Source organism: Thunnus maccoyii, chromosome 5, assembly GCF_910596095.1.
Source record: "Thunnus maccoyii chromosome 5, fThuMac1.1, whole genome shotgun sequence".
Taxonomy (NCBI): Eukaryota; Metazoa; Chordata; class Actinopteri; order Scombriformes; family Scombridae; genus Thunnus; species Thunnus maccoyii.
This window is the reverse complement of record NC_056537.1, coordinates 5,307,520-5,318,960: the sequence shown is the minus strand read 5'-3', so window position 1 is coordinate 5,318,960 and position 11,441 is coordinate 5,307,520. Positions and strand designations below refer to the sequence as shown.

Here is an 11,441-nt window from a genome sequence, read left to right as displayed (position 1 = left end):
CAGGAAATGGAGCCTGACAGCTCTTGTGCTACATTACATGTTGGTTACACCCATCTTCAAACTGTAGATCTGAAGGGGAGGGAACAAGGAAATATGAGCACAGAGTGGAGCTTGTTGTGTTTGAGATCAGGAAGAAGAGGGAGGGCTTATCAAGCGCTGATTCATTCCAGGTAGAGGAGCAGTTTTAAAGGGATACTGGCTGCTTTTCATTTGGCTAACGTGGCTCCAGTTTAACCTGTTACTTAATAATTTCTACATATTGATCGCTGGAAGGAAAACACCTGATAACTGCTGCAATGTTTTATTATTTGATTATAGATCTACAGCAGCGTCTGTCTGTCACAGAATAAGACACAAATAGACAATTAAATCTGTTAATTACTGAAAGAACAGAACTGACGTAAAGGAGCAATAAAAACAGCTGCAGCCTGCAGAATATGTTTAAATCAAATATTGCTCATTTAGTTTAGTTAAAACAAAAATCTTAACACAATACTAATAATCAGTGGTACATTTACTCAAGTATAATTTTGAGGTACTTGTACTTTACTTGAGTATTTCCATGTGATGCTACTTTATACTTCCACTCCACTACATTTCAGAGGGAAATATTGTACTTTCTACTCCACTACATTTATTTGACAGCTTCAGTTACTTTTCAGATGAAGATTTGACACAATGGATAATATAACAAGCTTTTAAAATACAACACATTGTTAAAGATGAAACCAGTGGTTTCCAACCCTTTTGGCTTTTAACGTCTCACAAAAAGCAGTGTGTAGTCAGGTCATTTATTGAAAAGAATAATTATTTTGAGTCATTGTTTTTTTAAGAAAATAAAAGAAAACTTCCAAATTCTCTGATTCCAGCTTCTTAAATGTGAATAGTTTCTGGTTTCTTTAGTCCTCTATGACAGTAAACTGAATATCTTTTCGTTGTGAACTGTTGGTCGGAACAAAACAAGACATTTTTCTGACATTTTATGGACCGAACAACTAATTGATCAAAGGAGAAAATAATCGACAGATTAATCAATAATGAAATAATCGTTAGTTGGAGTCCTATTCTACAGGTTTATGTAAAAGTGTGTTTCCAACTTGAAATTGAAACACCAGATTTAGAAACATTTTTAAATAAAATAAAAATTTGACCATATCTCATTTATCTGTTGTGTTGAGTGAATTTTCTTTTCAGCATTACCTAAAATTGAATTTTATGTTCCATGCAGTTTTTTACAGCTGACAAAATTTGTCCTTTTATTGATTAGTCAACATAAAAATTAATCTGATTCACAAATGTGAATATCTGCTGGTTTCCTTATTGCTGTTTGATCTAAAACTTAATATATTTGTCTTTTGGACTGTTGCTATTACAAAACAAGCTATTTGAATATGTCCACTTGGGCTTTAATATATTAAAATAGGCTTTTTCTATTTTCTGATGTTTTGTTGACCAAATGATTAATTGAGAAAATAGTCTGTAGATGAATTGATAATAAAAATAATTGTTAGTTGCAGCCCTACACCTTTGTTACATGTGTGTAGTTAACCAGACTTACTAACGTTCATAACTAACATTTAAAATTGATATAATAACTCTTTATTTTTTAGTTGCATCATGTATTTTACATTATTTGATGTTTCTTTTTGCAGTTTATAGCATGCCACGTCTTTTTTTTTTATCTTGCTTTGCTCATGAAGAACTAATTAATCTTGTGCTGTAGGTGGAGGTGTGAAAATCCTCTTTGAGAATGAGCTCGGTGTGGCAGATTTCCACCTGCCCAACAAAAGCTGCATCCTGTACGTGTCGGAGTGCGACATCATAGCAGGAAACGGCTACAAGAGGAAACTGGTTCGCTACAGAAATGTGAGTTTAATGAATTTTTTGCTAAAAAGATGATGTGTTGTGATGTATCTGATATGAACCACCGTCCCTCCTGATTTGAAGGCCAGCAGCAGCTTCCAGCAGCTGGTGCTGGTGGAGAACACCAGACTCAGTGAGCAGTACTTCTCTGCTGTCCAGAAGTTTGTGGTGTTTGACCTCGGCCTGACTCTCCTGCCGGTCAGCGGGCAGACTGAAGCCTCACAGCTCATCACTCAGATGGTAAAACAATACTTTACACCTGCAATAAATATGACTTTAATTTGCTGATACAGTCAAAGGGAGATTCAACTCATCAGTCTTCATTTTAAGGCTGTAGCTTGTTGTTAAGAAAACGTCCTGTTATCAATGTTCAGTCAATGTCTCGTTCCTCTTTACTAATATAGTTTTTCTGTGTTTGACGTACACTCACCGAGCACTTTATTAGGAACACCTGTGCAATCTAATACAATAAAATACAACAGCTCTGCTATAAATTCTACTTTAATGAAGCTTCTACACTTTCAGTTTCTGTTGACATTGTCAGAAAGGTGATAATTCTCCTTTATGTTTATTATTGAGGTCGTAGTGTGTGACGATGGTGTTCCTAATATTTTGTCCAACCCATTAACATACATGAGGAGGGGCAAAATATTAGGAATCATGGTGAAAATAATGCACTTATGTAGCCTGGGAAGCAGAAAGAGGAAAATATTTTCAAAGGGGGAAAAAAAGATCTGCTTCAGCGGGATCTCACAAAGCTTTTGTAATGTAACAAAAAACATATAATAAACTAAATTAAAGAAAATTTCTTTGTATTTGAGGCCAAGCTTGACATAAAACTATGAACCGCTCCCATGCATGTGTCTGCTCCATTGTTGTTGTTTCCATGGTGACCAAGTAAACCCAAGAACACATTGACCCAAGTGAAAACTTTTGTGAGATCTCATAAATATTATTTATGGTTATAGGTAAACACAATGATTGCTCGTTTATGTAGCCGGAGACTCATTTAGTCTCTATTTGTTTTTGTATGAAAGAGTCAAACACAGATCTTTGGTGTCAGAGGGGTAAACATGTATCTAAGAAGCCGAACCTACAGCTGTCTGATGCTGCTCTGATCCTCTGCAGGTCCATGGGGAGAGCAGGGAGAACCCTTTCAGGCGGAGGAGTGCGTCTCCGCTGTTGGACCCCCTGGTCCTGGCCCTGGTGCAGCAGGTCCCGGGAGTGGGCAGGGTCAAAGCTCTGGCCCTGCTGCAGCATTTCCCCAGCATCCAGCAGCTCTGTAACGCCGCCCCCGCCGAGCTGGAGCCCATCGTGGGTCAGGCTGCTGCTCAGCAAATCCACAGCTTCTTCCACAAAGCCACAGCTGCTGGAACCTGAAGGCGCTCCACATGGATCCAGTCTGGGTCTTTATTTAACCAGAGAGGTTTGGATCTAATGATACTGCTCACCTGAAACATGCTCCCTGGTCGCCGTGTCTGCTGCACAGGATGTGAGGAGCTTTAGATTTAAATGACTGCTGGGACACCACCAAAAACTTTATCAGAAGCACTTTGTCTCACATGAGCATTATTTACTTGAAAGATTACAATGTTGAAAATCAATATTTGTCCTGTTATAAGTGTACAAACTTTAAGAAATATTTATTTACTGTTGATGTCACTTTGTGAAACTGACGTATGTTATGAAGTCAGCAGATGTTTTACATATTTTGTGGTTTAAAATAGAATATATTAGCATCTTTATTTAGGGATGATGTCCATATTCAGTACTAGTCAAAGGTTTGGACACATTTCCTCATTCAGGAGAATGGAAGCTGTGTCCAAACTTCTGACTGTATATGTGATTAAAGATAAAGCAGTGACGAGGAGTCAGTGGTTTGTTGATATGTGGACTGATTGGCACAATAAATCTATATTAGAGGTCTGTCCACTTTCTTGTTTTCTTATTAGTTCTGATTAAAGGATCAGGCTGTGATTTTCTATATTTTTCTTATTGTCAACAAATCTCATGTTTGGATCCAAACCAACAATGAACTGATCTACTAACAAGTATTGTGTGTGTATCCGAAGTCTGATATATCTGATTCCTCTGTGTCGTAGACCTCCGTTGTTGTCCAGAAACTATTAAAAACACATCAGTGAACCACAGCGCTGCACTGGTTGACATGTTCCTTCATCATGAACAGAGTGATGATTGTAGTTTATTTAGAACCGGCTCCAAACACTAATGACCAGGCTTTTTAAATATAAAAACTTTTTTTTTTTCACAAAATCAATACCAGTATTTTTAGGTTTTTATCTTTATCAACAGTCATATTGATGAACATTTCATATTATTCTGGGAACATGAACTGTTTGGAATACTAGAAGGTAACTCTAAATTGATTACAAATCTTTTAATATAATAAATTTCATATGTATAAAAGCAAATTTACAGATAAAAAGTTGAATTTCTTAAACAAAGGAGGACAACCAGTTGATTCAATTTGATTTTCCTTTAATCCAAAAGCTGTAGAAATAATTAAAACCATTTTTTTGTTTAAAATCTTTGTGTGAACTGTAACTCTCACCAACTCAGTTTGTGTTACTGCATTTATATTTTAATTTGAGTCAAAATAATCGTTAGTGGGATCAATTCATTGTTGGTTTTGGCCTTTTCGTGGGATTTGTTGACAATAAGAATAATTCAGAATATCACCAGACTTATATTTCAAGGGAAAAATCAGGTTGTGGTGTAAAGTCACTTAGATATGTGTAGATATGATGGCCATTTTTTTTTAAAGTACATATTTTATTGAATAAATGACTTTTAGTGTAACAACATCAAAAACATTTAGCCAAATTGTCCTAATGTCTACTTCATAAATCTAAGAACACTTTTTATGCAAACATGTACAAAATAAATACCAGTGTTATATGGGATTAACTTTGTGTCGACAATTGAACAAAATCTTCCAAGAATCAAAAATAAATAAATTGAAAACAAAAATAAAAATGATGTCAAAGGCAAAACTTACAATAAAACTATACAAGAGTGTTAAATTTGATTACATTTGATTAGCCAGAGTCTGTGTCGTCCTCTTTAACCTGGAGACATCAAACACACCAAATTCCATTCAGAAATATTAATATATAAGATTGTTTCGTTTAAAAGGAGACAAACACACCTGGTGGAATATGACTGTATACATTTTCTGTATAAAACAGCTCCAGTCTTTAATTCAGCTCAACTGAAAATCATCTGTTTAAGCTGCTCACACAGCAGGGCATTGTATTTATCTGCAGGATAAACTGACATTTTACAGGAATAAAACCTGCAAACAGGATGTTACTGATGCTGACATGAAGAGTGTCTATTAAAGCATCAGAAGATTATCCTGAGTCTAAAGTTGACACCTACATTTATCGTGTTTTCACGTTTAGAAGGCCTGAATTCACAATATAGTAGATTTTGAGGTACTTGTACTTTACTTGAGTATTTCCATTAGATGCTACTTTATACTTCCACTCATTTCAGAGGGAAATATTGTACTTTCTACTCCACTACATTTATTTGACAACTTTAATTATCTATTATATCAATAATATATGTATTGTTAAAGATTAGACTGTTTAACAGTATAAGGTGTTAAAATTAGCTCCACCTGGGAAGCATTAAAATGTTTTAGTGAAGAAAGCTGAAAGTACAGAGACTGACTGACAAACGTTTGTCTGCTCTGAACATGAACTCTGTACTTTGTGGTGTTTCAGGAGGAAAACTGCCTCAAATAAACTCTCATTTTAGTTTCACATTTTCTCCACAAGCTTTGAATGAGATCCTGAGATGAAGACAGAAGAAAACACTTTGCTCACTGTTGAAATAATAACTTTATTGATTATGTAAAGCTTCAGATTGTTCACACATCTGATCAGTAAAGTCTGTTAAATGACTCTTGTTCAATGATTTCATGTACAGATTCACTTCATCCACACAATCAGTTAGTTTAACCCAGAATGTACAAGAACATAATAAATGATTATTATCATGATAATTACAGTTTGATTGTACATTTCTTTATGAATTTACAAAGTGATGAGAACAAAATATCAATGATGAAGGAAGTTCTGCTGTTTTCTCTGTTTAAGACGCTGAAGTGGAAGAGAAACAACAGCACACAAATACATCAATACAAACATGAAACTGACATTTAGAACAAAGAGAAGTTCACATTTTCATCTGAAGAAACGTCAGTGAAGGTTAAAAACATCATCATGAGCAGTGATAGCCTCCATGGATAAAAACACACAGGAAAAAGTCACATTTAAAGAAACTGAAAACATTAAAAGAACAAATGAAAATAAAATAAGTGTTGACAATCCCAGTTTGATTGACAGCTGATCTCTGTGCAGTTCAGAAACACCACAGCAACGAGCTCTCAGACACAATGTAGACAAAAACATGAAGAATTACAACAGAATCTGACACATGAAGTCTGAAATGACTTCTGTCTATTTGAGTTTACACAACTCAACTGTGCCTCCATAATAAAGACAAAGTCCAGCATAGAGAGGCTGAGTGAATGTGGTCTGGACTCTGTGGAGGAGAGTCATGGTTTCAGAGACGCTGTAGAAGGACAGAATACCTGCTCTGTGATCCAGGTACACTCCTACTCTGGAGGAACCAGGACCTGAGACGGGAATTATGATGTTGTTGAACCAAAATATATAACTGTCAGTGTTACAATCTAACATCCAAGATTTGTCATTACATCCAAATTGACATTCATTCCAGTCTCCTGCTCTTCTGATATTCTTGTATGCGACTGCTACACGAACTCCTCTCCTGCTCCACTCCACCTCCCAGTAACAACGTCCAGTCAGACTCTCTCTACTCAGGACCTGATGATATCCAGTGAATCTGTCTGGGTGACGAGAATAAGACTGTTGTTGACTTGTTCGTTCTACTTTTCTGTTCCCCTCAGATAATAACAGATGTGTGTTTGCTGTGTTTGGATCCAGTGTGATTTCACATGAATATTTTAAGAATCCAGCTCTGGTCTTGGGTTCTGCTTCTGACAGTAAAACGTCCACTTCAGTCACTGACAGTGAGATGTTTGTCCATTTCTCCCTCAGGATGTCCTGTAGTTTATCTCTGAGCTCTGACACAGCTGCTGTCACAATCTCAAAGTATGTCAGAGGACGGATATTGATGCTGGATGAGTCTGTAGATGCACTGAGTTGTGACAGTGAGGGGTAGTTGTGTAGAAACTGGATGTGATCCTCTGTGTGTGACAGCTGCTTCAGTTCAGCGTCTTTCCTCTTCAGCTCAGTGATCACCTGCTCCAGCTTCTCCTGAAGCTCTTTGACTCGACTCACTTCAGTTTCCTGCTGGGATCTGATCTGCTGCTTCACATCAGAGCTTCTTTTCTGGATGAGACGGATCAGCTCAGTGAAGATCTTCTCACTGTCCTCCACTGCTTTATCAGCAGAGCGACTGACGGCCTTCACCTCCTGTTGAAGCAGCTTCACATCTTTCTCTCTGTCCTGGATTCTCTGCTGGATGTTTTGTCGACTCACCTCGAGCTCTCTCTGCCTCTCAGTCCTTTCTGCTGCAGCTGAGACTGTGTCGTGGCCTTTATGTTCATCCACAGAGCAGAGATAACAGATACTCTGCTGATCAGTACGGCAGAACATCTTCATCACCTCATCATGACGAGAGCAGATGTTCTCCTGGAGCTTCTCCGAGGGGTCGACCAGCTTGTGTTTCTTTAATGGAGCTGCATCATAATGAGGCTGCAGGTGTTTCTCACAGTAAGAGGCTGGACACACCAGACAGGACTTGAGGGCTTTCAGTTTCCTCCCAGTGCAGACATCACAGGCCACATCTTCAGGTCCAGCATAGCAGTGATCAGCAGGAGCAGCTTGGAGTCCAGTCTTCTTCAGCTGCTCCACTAAAGCTGCTAACATGGTGTTTTTCACCAGGACAGGCCTCGGTGTGAAGGTCTGTCTGCACTGAGGGCAGCTGTAGATCTTCCTCTGATCCTCTTCATCCCAGAAGCCTTTAATACAGCTCATGCAGTAGCTGTGTCCACAGGGAATAGCCACCGGATCCTTCAGTAGATCCAGACAGATGGAACAAGAGAAGGTTTCTCGGTCCAGCTGAACTCCTTTCTGCGCCATTTCAGCTCTCAGTGGTAACGACTGTCTGAGTTTCACTTCCTGAGAAATGAAACAAGTTTGAACTTTGATCTGGACAACATGTGTTTCTGCAGGAAATGGAGCCTGACAGCTCTTGTGCTACATTACATGTTGGTTACGCCCATCTTCAAACTGTAGATCTGAAGGGGAGGGAACAAGGAAATATGAGCACAGAGTGGAGCTTGTTGTGTTTGAGATCAGGAAGAAGAGGGAGGGCTTATCAAGCGTTGATTCATTCCAGGTAGAGGAGCAGTTTTAAAGGGATACTGGCTGCTTTTCATTTGGCTAACATGGCTCCAGTTTAACCTGTTAATTAATAATTTCTACATATTGATTGCTGCAAGGAAAACACCTGATAACAGCTCCAATGTTTTATCATTTGATTATAGATCTACAGCAGCGTCTGTCTGTCACAGAATAAGACACAAATAGACGATTAAATCTGTTAATTACTGAAAGAACAGAACTGACGTAAAGGAGCAATAAAAACAGCTGCAGCCTGCAGAATATGTTTAAATCAAATATTGCTCATTTAGTTTAGTTAAAACAAAAATCTTAACACAATACTAATAATCAGTGGTACATTTACTCAAGTATAATTTTGAGGTACTTGTACTTTACTTGAGTATTTCCATGTGATGCTACTTTATACTTCCACTCCACTACATTTCAGAGGGAAATATTGTACTTTCTACTCCACTACATTTATTTGACAGCTTTAGTTACTTTTCAGATGAAGATTTGACACAATGGATAATATAACAAGCTTTTAAAATACAACACATTGTTAAAGATGAAACCAGTGGTTTCCAACCTTTTTGGCTTTTAACGTCTCACAAAAAGCAGTGTGTAGTCGGGTCATTTATTGAAAAGAATAATCATTTTGAGTCATTGTTATTTTAAGAAAATAAAAGAAAACTTCCAAATTCTCTGATTCCAGCTTCTTAAATGTGTATAGTTTCTGGTTTCTTTAGTCCTCTATGACAGTAAACTGAATATCTTTGCGTTGTGAACTGTTGGTCGGAACAAAACAAGACATTTTTCTGACATTTTATGGACCAAACAACTAATTGATCAAAGGAGAAAATAATCGACAGATTGATCGATTAACAGATTAATCAATAATGAAATAATCGTTAGTTGGAGTCCTATTCTACAGGTTTATGTAAAAGTGTGTTTCCAACTTGAAATTGAAACACCAGATTTCGAAACATTTTTAAATAAAATAAAAATTTGACCATCTTTCATATCTCATTTATCTGTTGTGTTGAGTGAATTTTCTTTTCAGCATTACCTAAAATTGAATTTTATGTTCCATGCAGTTTTTTACAGCTGATAAAATTTGTCCTTTTATTGATTAGTCAACAGAAAATTAATCTGATTCACAAATGTGAATATCTGCTGGTTTCCTTATTGCTGTTTGATCTAAAACTTAATATATTTGTCTTTTGGACTGTTGCTATTACAAAACAAGCTATTTGAATATGTCCACTTGGGCTTTAATATATTATAATAGGCTTTTTCTATTTTCTGATGTTTTGTTGACCAAACGATTAATTGAGAAAATAGTCTGTAGATGAATTGATAATAAAAATAATTGTTAGTTGCAGCCCTACACCTTTGTTACATGTGTGTAGTTAACCAGACTTACTAACGTTCATAACTAACATTTAAAATTGATATAATAACTCTTTATTTTTTGGTTGCATCATGTATTTTACATTATTTGATGTTTCTTTTTGCAGTTTATAGCGTGCCATGTCTTTTATCTTGCTTTGCTCATGAAGAACTAATTAATCTTGTGCTGTAGGTGGAGGTGTGAAAATCCTCTTTGAGAATGAGCTCGGTGTGGCAGATTTCCACCTGCCCAACAAAAGCTGCATCCTGTACGTGTCGGAGTGCGACATCATAGCAGGAAACGGCTACAAGAGGAAACTGGTTCGCTACAGAAATGTGAGTTTAATGAATTTTTTGCTAAAAAGATGACGTGTTGTGATGTATCTGATATGAACCACCGTCCCTCCTGATTTGAAGGCCAGCAGCAGCTTCCAGCAGCTGGTGCTGGTGGAGAACACCAGACTCAGTGAGCAGTACTTCTCTGCTGTCCAGAAGTTTGTGGTGTTTGACCTCGGCCTGACTCTCCTGCCGGTCAGCGGGCAGACTGAAGCCTCACAGCTCATCACTCAGATGGTAAAACAATACTTTACACCTGCAATAAATATGACTTTAATTTGCTGATAGTGTCAAAGGGAGATTCAACTCATCAGTCTTCATTTTAAGGCTGTAGTTTGACATAAAACTATGAACCGCTCCCATGCATGTGTCTGCTCTATTGTTGTTGTTTCCATGGTGACCAAGTAAACCCAAGAACACATTGACCCAAGTGAAAACTTTTGTGAGATCTCATAAATATTATTTATGGTTATAGGTTACACAGTGATTGCTCATTTATGTAGCCGGAGACTCATTTAGTCTCTATTTGTTTTTGTATAAAAGAGTCAAACACAGATCTTTGGTGTCAGAGGGGTAAACATGGATCTAAGAAGCCGAACCTACAGCTGTCTGATGCTGCTCTGATCCTCTGCAGGTCCATGGGGAGAGCAGGGAGAACCCTTTCAGGCGGAGGAGTGCGTCTCGGCTGTTGGACCCCCTGGTCCTGGCCCTGGTACAGCAGGTCCCGGGGGTGGGCAGGGTCAAAGCTCTGGCCCTGCTGCAGCATTTCCCCAGCATCCAGCAGCTCTGTAACGCCGCCCCCGCCGAGCTGGAGCCCATCGTGGGTCAGGCTGCTGCTCAGCAAATCCACAGCTTCTTCCACAAAGCCACAGCTGCTGGAACCTGAAGGCGCTCCACATGGATCCAGTCTGGGTCTTTATTTAACCAGAGAGGTTTGGATCTAATGATACTGCTCACCTGAAACATGCTCCCTGGTCGCCGTGTCTGCTGCACAGGATGTGAGGAGCTTTAGATTTAAATGACTGCTGGGACACCACCAAAAACTTTATCAGAAGCACTTTGTCTCACATGAGCATTATTTACTTGAAAGATTACAATGTTGAAAATCAATATTTGTCCTGTTATAAGTGTACAAACTTTAAGAAATATTTATTTACTGTTGATGTCACTTTGTGAAACTGACGTATGTTATGAAGTCAGCAGATATTTTACATATTTTGTGGTTTAAAATAGAATATATTAGCATCTTTATTTAGGGATGATGTCCATATTCAGTACCAGTCAAAGGTTTGGACACATTTCCTCATTCCGGAGAATGGAAGCTGTGTCCAAACTTCTGACTGTATATGTGATTAAAGATAAAGCAGTGACGAGGAGTCAGTGGTTTGTTGATATGTGGACTGATTGGTACAATAAATCTATATTAGAGGTCTGTCCACTTTCTTG

The 11,441-nt window shown here is 38.0% G+C and overlaps 3 protein-coding genes across 3 annotated transcripts; 2 read left to right on the top strand and 1 right to left on the bottom strand.

The window, feature by feature from the left end:
• The first annotated feature begins 6 nt into the window (after positions 1–6).
• Positions 7–3,727, top strand: LOC121897267 (Fanconi anemia core complex-associated protein 24-like). The gene is made up of 4 exons (XM_042411659.1): positions 7–25; positions 1,724–1,866; positions 1,948–2,103; positions 2,992–3,727. Exons 1-4 carry the CDS (start codon positions 7–9, stop codon positions 3,241–3,243), a joined length of 570 nt encoding a protein of 189 aa, XP_042267593.1. The 3' UTR covers positions 3,244–3,727.
• Positions 3,728–6,302: 2,575 nt separating this feature from the next.
• On the bottom strand, positions 6,303–8,037 carry LOC121897769 (tripartite motif-containing protein 16-like). Its single transcript, XM_042412488.1, has one exon. It carries the CDS (start codon positions 8,022–8,024, stop codon positions 6,354–6,356), a length of 1,671 nt encoding a protein of 556 aa, XP_042268422.1. The 5' UTR covers positions 8,025–8,037; the 3' UTR covers positions 6,303–6,353.
• An 82-nt stretch (positions 8,038–8,119) lies between these two features.
• On the top strand, positions 8,120–11,312 carry LOC121897265 (Fanconi anemia core complex-associated protein 24-like). The gene is made up of 4 exons (XM_042411658.1): positions 8,120–8,138; positions 9,853–9,995; positions 10,077–10,232; positions 10,630–11,312. Exons 1-4 carry the CDS (start codon positions 8,120–8,122, stop codon positions 10,879–10,881), a joined length of 570 nt encoding a protein of 189 aa, XP_042267592.1. The 3' UTR covers positions 10,882–11,312.
• Positions 11,313–11,441: the final 129 nt, after the last annotated feature.